The sequence below is a fragment of the Salvia miltiorrhiza genome, chromosome 4 (assembly GCF_028751815.1).
Source record: "Salvia miltiorrhiza cultivar Shanhuang (shh) chromosome 4, IMPLAD_Smil_shh, whole genome shotgun sequence".
In the NCBI taxonomy this organism is placed as follows: domain Eukaryota; kingdom Viridiplantae; phylum Streptophyta; class Magnoliopsida; order Lamiales; family Lamiaceae; genus Salvia; species Salvia miltiorrhiza.
The window spans coordinates 45,874,801-45,888,804 of record NC_080390.1 but is presented as its reverse complement, the minus strand read 5'-3'; the positions used below and the strand labels follow the sequence as shown (position 1 = coordinate 45,888,804).

The 14,004-nt window shown below is 35.4% G+C and overlaps 1 protein-coding gene across 1 annotated transcript; it reads left to right on the top strand.

The window, feature by feature from the left end:
* The first annotated feature begins 1,160 nt into the window (after window positions 1–1,160).
* LOC131023759 (auxin response factor 8-like) lies at window positions 1,161–12,004 on the top strand. Its single transcript, XM_057953330.1, is given in 15 exon segments — window positions 1,161–2,031; window positions 2,264–2,382; window positions 2,491–2,589; window positions 2,684–2,740; window positions 2,848–3,003; window positions 3,080–3,164; window positions 6,574–6,664; window positions 6,752–6,916; window positions 6,980–7,102; window positions 7,493–7,568; window positions 8,543–8,690; window positions 9,906–10,858; window positions 10,938–11,128; window positions 11,487–11,624; window positions 11,626–12,004. Coding segments are annotated over 15 exon segments (2,667 nt in total). The 5' UTR covers window positions 1,161–1,964; the 3' UTR covers window positions 11,825–12,004.
* The last annotated feature ends 2,000 nt before the right edge of the window (window positions 12,005–14,004 follow it).

Sequence of the window (14,004 nt, the reverse complement as noted above, 5' to 3'; positions counted from 1 at the left end):
CGTTCGGGCATCCGAGTGCCGCCGCATGCTCAAGGGGGAAGGAGAAGAAGTCTCCGTTCGGGAGAGAGGTCGTCGTTCTCCGTTCATTTCGGGAGAGACAGAGGTCGCAGTTGAGAAGAAAAATAAGAAGAGTTCCGATTTTTCATTGTGTTTTTTAATTATTAAGGACAATTTTCAGTTTTTTATTTTGTTTTATTACAAATTTTTTAAGTCAAATTTGATTTAAATTTTATTTTATTTTTATTCACTAATTAGTAAGGGCATGCTTGTCTTTTCATTTCATTTTGACCCCCAAAGTCATGGTTTAAAAGTGGTGGCTATATAAGTCTCAAACTATATGCTTTTGGTTACATATGTCTTTCTCCCTAATATTTAAATAATTTATATCAATCCACTTTATCTACTAATTACACAATTTTTAATTTTCGTGCCTAAAATTAATGAGACATTTATAATGTGACCGATGAATTAATATTTTGTATGTTAAGTGTGGTAAGTGAAAAGATTAATAAAGAGAAAAATTTTTATTATATAACAAATATACTCCCTCCGTCCGCGATATCGTTTTCACATTTGCTATTTCGGTTCGTCTACGATATCGTTTCCACTTCCATTTATAGAAGTAGGGTCCACAAACTTTCACTCACAATAATAGTGGGACCCAAATTTCACTCCCTACAATATCCACTACTATCTATTACTCCCTCCGTCCACGAAATGAGTATCCATTTGTGGACGGCAGGGTTTTAAGAAATGTATGGAGTGTAGTGTGAATAGTTTAAGGGTCCCACTTTTTGAGTGTATTAATTAAAGAGATGTGTGGGGTACACTTGCCAAAAAGAGAAATGAGTACTCATTTCGTGGACGGACGAAAAAGGAAATATGGATACTCATTTCGTGGACGGACGAAAAAGGAAATATGAGTACTCATTTCGTGGACGGAGGGAGTATTATTCATCACTTTTCTTAAAATCCGCATTGTCCACAATGTAAAAACGATAAATAAAAATACTACGAATCAAAATAATCGCGATAAAAGATAGTCGGGACGGAGAAGAGTAAAAAAAAAAACTCTTGTTTTTTGAACATCAAAATACATATTGGAAACGAAGATGGATAAGAGGAAATGAAAATATGAGGACAAAGTGGTAGCGCATAATTGGATGAGGAATTGAGATAGGTGCAGTCCACAAAAAGATGGCGAGGCGAATGGGCTTTGATACCACCTTTCACTTTCACTACATGTCCGTACTGTGAGAGCGACCATGGTCCCACGGACCAGTGATGCCACATGCTCCTGTCACCATCATTTTCCATGCGACGGCCACGATCCGCCGCACGGCTCAATCGACGGCTCATATTTTTCTCCTTTCCATTTGCTAGAGAGAGAGAACGGGGACAGTGACTGAACCTTATTGCATAGTATCTAGCATTTTAGATACTCCCATCTCTTTCTCTCTCGGCACCACTGCTACCAGGTCGAACTCGGTCGGGCGGGATATAAAAACAGAGCAAGTCTGCAACACTCTTTCGGTTTTCTCTCTCTCGGAGAAAGTTGCCAGATAGCGATTGACCATCAAAAGTTATCGACTTTCTAGCTCCTACTTAGTCTAGCTGCATGACCCAGAACCAGAATATGGAAAAAGAGGGGATTTTCCCATTTTATTGCTTCAGTCTTGATGATTAGTTTAGGAGGGATTTGTGCGCTTCTTTATGAGGTTTTGGATTTGTTTTAGTGGGTTTGCTGTGAATTTGGTGGTGGTGGGTGAAGTGGAATGTGAGCGAAGAATTGAGATGGGGAGGAGTAGAATTGGGAGCGTGAGAACGTTGGAGCCCAGGAAGATTGAATTTTTAGGAGCTGAAATATTGAGGGTCGGAAGTGAGGGTTTTGTTTGAGCAGTTTAAGGGATGAGTAGAAGGATTGTAGGTTTTATTCTAACTAGAGATTGTTCGACTATTTTTCAATGAGTGAAGTCTCAGATAAAACTATGAAGCTTTCAACATCAGGGGTGGGTCATCATGGTCATGAAGGTGCCCATTGTTCTTCTCTTTTATGTGCTTACTTTTCATTTCGCTTTTGAGCCCTTTTCTTTTGAAACTACGTTTTTTCCGCAGGCATATTGTTTTCGTCTAGTTTTTAGCTGTCTATGCATGAAATTTTAGATTATTTCTTTTTCTGGGAAGGACTCTATGTGTCCAAGATAAAGTTATCTTGCTTTAAGCAGATTAGCTTGACTGAATTGTGATTATTGATTGCTGGTAGTGTATGAGGAGAAGAAGTGCTTGAACTCGGAGCTATGGCATGCCTGTGCTGGTCCGCTGGTGTCCCTGCCAATGGTAGGCAGCCGCGTGGTTTACTTCCCTCAGGGTCACAGCGAGCAGGTTTCGTTGAATTGATCTACTGCAACCTTCTTTCTACGAATGTTAGTTTTGCATCAAGTACTCGGTTCAGGTTAGGTTTAATAGATATTTACTGGGAATGCTTTGCAGGTTGCTGCGGCGACTAATAAAGAAGTTGATGCCCATTTCCCCAACTACCCGAGCTTGCCCCCTCAATTGATTTGTCAACTCCATAATGTTACAATGCATGTGGGTTTTCTTCAGTAGATTTTTGTGTTCCCATCTTGTTAACTAACTCGTTTATAAGCCTCAATTAGAAGTTGGTTTATTTGTTTAATTTCAGGCAGACATTGAAACAGATGAAGTATATGCCCAGATGACATTGCAGCCCTTGACTCTGGTAGTTTCAAATTTCAAACTATGATAGAATGATTGATTGCTCAACATTGTTGTCCTCGACTTATTGACTCAGAATTTGTAAACATAATATATATTGCTTGGATACAGCAAGAACAGAAAGATGCATACCTTCCTGTGGAGCTGGGAATGCCCAGCAGACAACCAACTAATTACTTCTGCAAGACTCTGACTGCAAGTGATACTAGTACACACGGAGGCTTCTCTGTTCCTCGTCGTGCTGCAGAGAAAGTTTTTCCACCTCTGGTACCATATCTCATGGTCTGATTGTTCTGATAGAAACTCTGGCATTGAACTGTTCATAATTTTGTTGGTGCTTCAGGATTTCTCACAAACGCCACCTGCACAAGAACTTATTGCCAGGGATCTCCATGATGCGGAATGGAAGTTTAGGCATATTTTTCGGGGTAAATACCAGCCACTGACTTGTTAAACTGTCTTACTGCTTGAATTTAATGCTGTGAGATTTAGTGTGAAATGCAATTGCAACCATACCTTAGCATTGTAAATGTAAATTCGAGTGCTTTTGCAATTTGACCTTTATCCCTAATTCCGTATCTTGTAATGAGAACTGCATTAGAGAATTACAAAACAAATTATGAAGCAGTATAGACTTTATCTATCATTCGCAGCTCTCCATAGTGTCATACAATTATGCTGGGATATTTCAGTCGATCAGTTTTTCCCTACTGACATATCCAAAGCAATGATATGTCATTTTGTTGCTTATGTAAGGGAATAAGCTATATTTGTATATAATGGATGCATAACCTAGTCCTCCCTATTTGGTCATGGGGATTCATCAGAATAAAGTTGGTAGGGAAGTTCAAAATATGGGACAAAAGTTGCAATTGAAGGTGGTGGTCAAACTAATAGAATCCATCAATGCTTTGGAAATTAATTCACATGGATGTAATTCTCATCTGGCTATATGCCTCTGCCTTTGATTCTGTGATCTGTGGATAGCGGAGAAACTTCTCAGTGGGAAGCAAAAGAGCCATATCTGTATTACCTTTGTGTTCTAGAGATCTCTGTGTCTAGCATTTCTTCTGGTACTTAGAAATTGCGGTGTTGGCAATCGTTCTCAGATAAACATGTCTTCAAACTCAAGCTGAATCAGAACTAGAGTCCTACGAACTAACAATAAGCTTATTGCAAATTTCTGAACACAAGGTAATAAGTTTTCAGTCGTCTCTGTGCATGATAACATGGTTTGAAGTCACTAGTGTTAAAAATTTTACTGGTGAAAACTTGAAAGAAACGTAACTAATGGTACTCCTTAATCACTACAGAAATGTTTCCATGTCAGGATCTACTAGGACACCATACACCTGTGCCGGAGGAACTGTCTAAGTTGTTAAACTGACATCTTCTCATTTCAAGTTATGGTCAATGGTATGCCAGAATCTTGGTTTCAACCTGATCAAGGGAGGTGACCCTTTCTCCAGCTTTTTGATCAATTCGGCAGTCAATATTTTAGTGTAATTTTTTTACAGGGGACCGTGCTTTGTTCTGAAGTTCAAACCCTATCCAATAAAGGAATATTTTAAGAATGTTTGGTGCTATTATTGGTATTTATATGGTGTCAAGACTAAACTAATACAGATGGTAGTATAAAATTAGTATGGGAAAAGCTCAGGATCCCGACTTTGGAGTGTTGACACCGGGTAGTATTTTGATATGAAAATGTAAATATTAGGTTGAAAAGTACTAATATTGATGGCTAAGTGATAAATTAAGACAGATGGTAGTATTATGGGGAAAGCTCAGGATCCCTACTTTGGAGTGTTGACACTCAGTGGTATTTGATATGAAAATGTAAATATTAGGTTGAAAAGTACTAATATTGACGGCTAGGTGACAAATTAAGTGTCTTTCACTGTTGGCTGGTGGTCACCTCTACATAACGATATAGCATCGTTGGTTGTCTGCCTAACTCTAATTTGGTGTTTATTTCTAATTGTAGCATGGTCCACAATCTATTAGTGGTAATTATGAAGTGGCCGTTGTCTTCTAAAATATAAGGGACTCTTAGGAGTTCAAATGGTTAGGAGTACGCTCATTCCAACTTGGATTATGAAAGACTATCCACTGTACTCGTCACTTTGTATTTGTCTCCCTCTTGTTTTTGGAATGCCTAAATAATGTTTTGTTTCTAAAATCACTCCACGGGACGTTTGCTTAGTTTAAATGATACAATTGCTAATGGCTTTACTAATTCTTCAGATGGAAACTGAAATCAATACAAGTTCTGCTAAACATATAATTCAGAAGTGTATTTCGCACTTGGATATCTATAGATGAAGTATTGACCTGTTTTGTTTTCCCCTGCTTTATAAAGATCTTTCCGGTGTGCTTACAGAGAGAAGCAAACAAATGATGAGGTCCTCATGAAAGATAAAAGAAAGAGGAATGAAAGAAATCAAGGATAACTCCGTGATTGTTTGTAAATCTAAGAACACCTAAGAACAAGTTTAGGCAATGACTAAGTGATGCTGTTCTTGTGTGTAAGAGGTAATCTGCTTCTACTTAACTTGGCCTTGTACTTCCTGTGCAATCTGAGAGACCAAAAGGCAATTACTTGGCTTATTCTTTCTTTCTTTTTTTCTTCTTTTTCCCCTGCTAGCATATTTATAATTCAGAGCATTGCAATGGTTCATGCAAATTATATGACTCATTATTTCCTTTCTTGCCCGAAATCTAGTATTTGTAGTTGGTAATGGTAGCATTGCAATTGCTCATGCAAATTATATGACTCTTTTGTAATCCACTGATATTTTCTTCTACTTTTATATCCTTTCTTTTAAAGTATCAGATTATGTCAAAATTATCGGTATTTTTATGATTTGGGTCCATTTGAATTTTTCCAAGGCTCTAAAACTTTTATCAAACCTAAAGCAAAAAATATGTAACGCGATTTTCAAAGAAGAAGCATGAAGTTAATGTTAGAGCCCAAGACATTTTGAAATGTCATTGTGTTACTTATTAAGTTGTCAAATCTATGGCTAGCAGGATGTGAATTTCCTTTCAATCATGGTTTGAATATAAAATGAGTAATTTTGGATTTTGTTTGAATCCTTGAGAAGTTATTGAAATGTCATCGTGTTACTTAACAAGTTGGGAAAACATCATGTTTCTATTCAAAAAGAGGATGTTTCTCTTAGCGATTGTATTTAATAAAGTGCTATATTTATAACAAAAGCCTTCTAGAGTTTCCCAACTTCGGATTCCTTTCCTTTTTCTGGAAGCTTAAACCTCTATTTCTACTCCAATTTATTTTGTTTTTGCTTTTGCGTCTTCGTAAAATTTCAGACACTATGTAGATGATGGTATTAATTTTAGAGATTAATCATCTAGTTGGTAGAATTTTATTAGTGTTAGAAGATAAGATCACATATGATGATAATTATATTCAAGTGAAATGAATGAGCGCAGGGTTTGCAGAGGAGAGGTCAATGGCATTCTATAGAGCCCTAACTCAGTCACACTAATAATGAAACTTAGATCAGATATCCCTATTTTTCTGGGACTTCAAAAGTAAATCCTCTTGGTTTCGACAAATTAGGGAAGCAAAGGAAAAATCTAAAATGTTATTGGCATTTTGTCCTTCATGTTGCCCTGCTGTCATGATTTTTGAAAACTACTCCATCAATCCATCATGAGAAGTAAACATGTTAGGAGAAGTTCAAACTACTTTGTAATTTCTTGGCTGATGTCGTGATGACATGTGTGCTCTATAAGCTTAACCTTATTCTGTAGTGAACTCAATATTGAAGGAAATTCTACAATTTATAATGTGGTTGTTACTTCTCTCAGGTCAACCGAAGCGTCATTTACTGACTACTGGCTGGAGTGTCTTTGTCAGCGCCAAACGTCTTGTTGCTGGAGACTCTGTTCTTTTTATATGGTAACATTTACCCTGTTGATTTCCAATTCCAATTTTCAAAATTTGCACTAAAAAAGCTTAATGCTTGCTTCACCAACCTGGTTCTAGGAATGATAAAAATCAGCTTCTTCTGGGTATCCGTCGTGCCACTAGACCCCAGACTGTGATGCCATCTTCCGTCCTCTCAAGTGACAGTATGCACATTGGACTGCTTGCTGCTGCTGCCCATGCTGCTGCTACTGATAGCTGTTTCACTGTATTCTACAACCCGAGGTGGTAGTAGTTTTTCCTTTAAATTTTTGTTTTAGCGTTGCTCAAAAAACCATTTCTCATCAGGGCCAGTCCGTCAGAGTTTGTAATTCCTTTATCGAAGTATGTCCAAGCCGTATATCACACACGCGTCTCTGTTGGAATGCGTTTTCGGATGCTGTTTGAAACTGAGGAATCTAGTGTCCGCAGGTAACGTACTCGCATGGTCAATATGATTAGCTCTTATAATTGCTAATACATTATGTAGGCAGTTAATTAATATGTACGTTGTCTGGATGTTGATGTCCAAAGTCATTTAGGATGCTAAAATGAGTAACTCTCACTTGTTTCCTTGATTGGAGTTTTCATTGAATGGCTCGCAAGGATGGCTGTAGGTTTCATATTGTTTTTTTTTAACCATATTTACTCATATTGTCGTTCACTATTGATAGATTTCTGGGCTGAAACAGTAGGTTATCTCACTCAAAATGGCACTTACACCTAAATCTGACCAATACCGGACTTAGTTAAGATGAATTTTAATGAAACTTTCTTGTATGAAATCTTGGTCTTCTTACGTATCAATCACCACAAATCCAGATACATGGGCACGATTACTGGCATTGGTGATTTAGATCCTGTTCGTTGGTCGAACTCTCACTGGCGCTCTGTTAAGGTAAACAACATCTACTTTATTTTATTATTTTATTTTATTTTATTTATTTTTTATTTTATTTTTAAGGATGCAGTCTAACACTTCGCTGAGCCCCACTTTCCTGGTTTTCATTTTGTTCGCGATTTGATTCACCATTTGTTCTGTATTAAATGCTAAGGTTTTAGATTCACTTGTCATTTTCATTGCTGAACTGTATGTCATTGATATTTATGTTATGTCGCAACTAAAAAATCGGGAGTTATTGAGATCTAGAACCTAGGTAATGCGTAATGTTTAGTGAATCGACAAATATCTTTATTAGTATTTTTTTTGATAAATTAACAATTAAATAAAGAAATTTAAAGACCGTGCTACAATGGACTTGAACCCAAGACCTTTGGCCTTAGGCATTAGCCACTCTACCACTAGGCCAATACACGCGCACATATCTTTATTAGTATTAGTTCATACAGAGGCGGAGAGAAGTATAAAGCCAAAAGTTTCTTGCCTAAATGCACCTACTGCTACTGATGTAGGAATAATGTCTTCATTAAGTATCATCACATTACTCCTTCCGTCCACGAAAAATTTGTCCCTTCCATTTATAGTAGTAGCGTCCACACAACTCCATTCACATTTAAAGTGGGACCTCTACTCCACTAACAACTCTACTCACATTTTATTAAAACACGTGCCGTCCACAATGTGGCAAAACGGAGGGAGTATTATACTGCCTCCACTAACTAAATATATTGGATTATGTGAACACACCATGATGTGTTGTAAATATTGATAATGTGAATATTATCATTTGTCATCATTATCAATTACATAGTTATATTTAATAGATATATTGATAATGTGACTTTAGCTTTGTGCATTAGGTCTACGATCTGATTAGACCAACTTAATCATTCTTTGCATGTGTGTGTGAGAGGCGTCTTGACTTAGATTATCCAATGATTACTTGTTACCCCTTTTCACTAAATTTGTAGGTTGGTTGGGATGAATCAACAGCAGGTGATAAGCAGCCAAGGGTATCATTATGGGAAATCGAGCCTTTGACAACGTTTCCCATGTACCCCTCATTATTTCCTCTAAGGCTGAAACGGCCATGGTACCCCGGGGCATCCTCTTCCCAAGGTATATGACCACCACAAAATTTGCTTATCTTGTTTTCTTGGTCAATGGCATGATTACTTTTTTCGTTTGTTTTTCTCCATCTCCGGTGATAGCATTGTTTCAGCAATTATATATCTAATTTGATAGTTACCTTGTAATACCTAGTTTCTAATCAACTAGAATATTACTACTTAATATAGATTTCATATCATTATGCCAAAGCTTATAAGCTTAATTACAAAAAACTAAAAGTAAAATATAATTACTACTCTTGAAGAATCACGAAACAATTTATTTAAATGAAAACTAGCTTAAGACATGATGACCTTGCATTTATACTATTAATTTAATTGTTGTAGAGTATATATTCATAAAATATAAAGTTATGTAAGGATTTCATAAGAAAAGACAATTAACCATAACAAATCAATAGTCAGACACCTGTTGCAAAAGAAACAAAAGTAACTATTGAAATCTGTTTTCGGGAAGAATTCCTAAATAAAACACAACTGAACCAAGTGCCCATGATGTGAAAAAACTGAAAAGAACTTAGAACTTAGAGTATCTATTGTTAATCCTAAAGACTTGAAATGAAGGTAAATTAATAAACGACTTGGATCCTTGTACTAGTCATTTTCGACCTCCATGTCTGCTTCATACTCCAACTCTATCACCTTAGAATTGAAAATAGTAGGGGCAAGCAAATCCTAAATATGCTCAGTGAGGAACAAGGCAATTTTCCACATACATTTAAACATGGTATTAAATCACATTGTCATAAACACATAAAACTTTATCATAATCGCGAGGGCAGAGATTTGTGCCCTTAGGCCGTTAGCGAAGAGATTTTGTCCTCCAAAACTTATTTCATAATCGTGTGGGTAAGAGATTTGTTGCCACATACGTCATTACGATAATATTATATTCATGTAAAATCAAACATGAATCAAAAGCATGTAAAAACATCCACTGACAATATGAAACAACAACCATAATTTCCCCATCTCAACCTTACGAAAATATCTTGACATGTCCTAGTTCCTTGTCGCCTAACATAAATAATAAAGATACCTGAATATGTATACTTGGACTTGAAATATTTCTAATTTAAGAGGTTCTTAATGCTTGACTTTATATAATCTAACTTATATGCTTAAGATCTTAATCATGAACACAAATTACAAGTTTTGTGCTCCTCAAATGGTGTTACCAAGCATTCCTCAACTCCTATCTCAGTTGCTGGTAATGAAGCTATCAATGGCATGGCGTGGTTAAGAGGTGAAGTTGGTTCACAAGGATTCAACTCTTTGGATTTTCAGTCAGTTGGAATGATTCCTTTGATGCAGCAAAGATTTGATCCAATTGGCTCGAGGAACGATCTGACTGAGCAGTATCAGGCAATGATGGCAGGAGGGCTGCAAAACTTCGGAAGCGGGGAGTTGCTCAAAAATCAATTAATGCAATTCCAGCAGCCTATTCATTACCTTTCAAGTACAGGCAGCCATAATCCCGTCGCACAGCTGCAGCATGGGCCCCAGTCATTGGTTTCTCCTCATATGCATCCTACTCAGTCTCAAATGCTACCTGATAATCTGCAGAGACCGCTTGAACAGCAAATTGACAATCAAGCTGAAAAACGTGAGCAAGAACATACTTACCGGGAAGCATACTTCTCCCAACACGATCAGCTCCAACAAAGGCCAATGTTCGATATTCCATCGTCTTCAATTTCAAAATCAGATTTTACAACTTCAAACGATAAATTTTCAGCATCCGTGGCTCATTCTACCATGCAAAATATGCTCAGTTCGATTTGTCCCGAAGGCGGTGGTAATTTTCTAAGTTTCTTAAGACTTGGTGAGCCGATAATCAATGAGCAGTCGCCGCAACAATCCTGGAAATTTACTCAGTCACCAGCCAATGGTTGTTCCAGTTCGAAAACTTGTGCACCGTTTTCTGGAAAGGATGCTTCTGTTCAGCTGGAAAGTTGTAGCTTGGATGTGCAAACTCATGCTCTTTTTGGTGCTAATATTGATTCTTCTGCATCCGTTGTTGGTACTGTTCATTCTGATGTTCAGTCAGGACCGTCGGGGTGCCAGAGTCCTCTATATGGATGCGTTCAAGATTCTTTTGATGTGTTGCAAAGTACTGGAGAACTCGACCGACCTAATGCCCATGCTTTTGTCAAGGTGCTTTTTAGAAATTTGTGTTCCATAACTGCAAGCCTTAATAGTAGTTTGTGGCAAGTGATTAGTTTGTTTATTGTAGGTCTACAAAACAGGAGCTGTGGGTAGGACACTGGACATCACCCAGTTCAACAGTTATCAAGAGCTGAGACAGGAACTGGGTCAGATGTTCGGGGTTGAAGGGTTGCTTGAAGACCCTCAAAGATCAGGCTGGCAGCTTGTATTCGTTGACAGGGAGAACGACGTGCTTCTCCTTGGAGACGATCCATGGGAGTGAGTTTTTGATGTAACATTTACCTTATGTGTTTTCATTATCATTTTGGTAGTGAGTTCCCCGTTTTTATTATCTGCGGTTTTTCGGGTCCTCAAATTCAGGATACGATATGCATAGAAGCTTCCCTTCAATCTGATGATTCATTTCTCTTAAACTTTTGTTCTTTCATGTGCTCTGTTGAGAATCAAGAATCATTCTTTCACATAAAAGCATATGTTCATAATATTGATAATTGTGATATAAGATCATAAAATTTGAGTATATTCAAGAATCAAAATCTCAGGAGTTGGCTAACAATCGCTGAGCATCTTTGTTTATCTAGCAGAACTGAACTGACCATTATAAATATGTGGACAGGGCGTTTGTTAATAACGTGTGGTATATAAAGATGCTTTCTCCCGAAGACGTGTTGAAGCTGGGAAAGCAAGAGGCAGAGTCCTCAAGCAGAAGTACAAACGACACGATGAGCACTGCTGATGAGGCTCAAAACTGCGTCTGGACTCCCATCTCTAGGATGGCTTGACTCAGCTCCAACTGTTTCTACAAATACCTCGAATCTCTTCGTTTATGGACAATTTTTAAGAATTTGTTCCTTCAGTCGTGCAATTGGATTTGGGGATACAACTGAAGGTAACAGTTTACTTTGGTTTTCCCATTTGGCATTGTTGAAGCTGTCTTTTACTGCTAATTATTGAAGCATTTTCCTATTGTTTGATGGGATTCAGGATATGATATAATCTAGGACTAGAGATTATGCTGACTTCCGACATAGGTTGTGTAATGTTGGAAGCATAGCACCATGTCTTTCATCTGTTGTATGCATCATTACCCTACTTTTTGCTCATTTCTCATTCAATCTCCTTGTTATTGTTCAAGTCTCGATTCTTCCATATTGACTTGGTAAAGATTATGCTTTTAATATACTATAAATTGGAAAATCGTCTCTTATAAGGAAGAGATGATCCAGATCTAATGTGATGCCATAGTAGACCCAAGTCTATGAGGATTTGTTAGTAGCCTATAGTCATAGACAAGTCGAACTATGTTTGTAGGACATGTTACCTTACTTCCTGTTCAAACGTAATGTAAGACATAGTTTCACACAATTTTTTGGGTAAATATCACTTTAAACCCCAAACTATTTTCGCACTATCAATTATATCCTGAACTATCAAAAATAATTTTTTAAACCTTGAACTATTAATTTTGTATCAATTGTACCATTCGTTCATTTTTTTAGCTTAAAAAATTTGACGTGGCTCACCAGATACCACAATGTATTTAGAATCATTCTTTTTTTGACCTATATTATATAAAACGACGTGATTATATGTATTACTCATTAAAAATTTAAAGTATGAAAAATTGATAAAATGTACAATTGATACAAAATTGATAGTTCACGGTTTAAAAAATTATTTTCAATAGTTCAGGATATAATTGATAGTGTGAAAATAGTTTGGGGTTTAAAGTGATATTTACCCCAATTTTTTCTGTATTATTCATTTACTAATCATAACGTATATCTATATTAATAGGAAAAAGTGTCATAGATTGCCTATTATATCTCTATCACATATTTAATTTTAGGGATTATAGCCAAAAAATACACGAACTTTGATAAAAGTTGCAATTTTCACCTGAACTTTCAAATTGGCCAAAATATACCTGAACTTATATTTTTTGTTGTAAATTTCACCTCGACGGAGTTCAATCATTGCAAGTTCAGGTGAAATTTACAACAAAAAATATAAGTTCAGGTATATTTTGGCTAATTTGAAAGTTCAGGTGAAAATTGCAATTTTTATCAAAGTTCGTGTATTTTTTTGCTATAATCCCTTAATTTTAAGGATATTTATGTAAATTATATATTTAGAAGAATGTATAAATTTATTATTATAAAAATATACTCCCTCCGTCCACGAAATAAACTCCCAGTTGGGGTTCGGCACGGAGACTAAGAAAGCTTAAAAAGGTGGTGTAAAAGACTAAAAGGGTAGTGTTTATGTATTGTGATTACTTTTACTAATCTTTAACTAGCAATTTGATAATAATAATAATAATAATAACAATAATAACAATAAAAATAATAATAATAATAATAATAATAATAATAATAATAATAATAATAATAACAATAGTAATAATAACAACAACAACAACAACAAGAATAATAAGAATAAGAATAATAATAATAACAATAATAATAATAATAAGGATAATAACAATAATAATAATAATAATAATAATAACAATAAGAATAATAATAATAAGAGAAATAAGGATAATAATAATAATAACAATAATAATAATATTAATAATAATAACAACAACAACAACAACAAGAATAATAATAATAATAATAATAATAATAATAATAATAATAATAATAATAATAATAATAATAATAATAATAAGGATAATAATAATAATAATAATAATAATAATAATCATAATAATAAGGATAATAATAATAATAACAACAACAACAATAAAATAAGAATAATAAGGATAATAATAATAATAATAACAATAATAATAACAATAATAATAACAATAACAACAATAACAACAATAACAACAACAACAACAACAACAACAACAATAACAATAATAATAATAATAATAATAATAAGGAAAACAACAACAACAACAATAATAATAATAATAATAATAATAATAATAATTAGTTTAGGGGAGACTAATTACATAAGTAATGGTGGAATAAAGTGGGCTCAATAGATAAAAGTGTAGTAAATTTAAAAGCAAGGGAGAGTATAATTGTCCAAAAAGCAGAGTAGGAGTTTATTTCGTGGACAAATATTTAAGGGCAAGTAGGAGTTTATTTCGTGGACGGAGGGAGTATTAATTAATT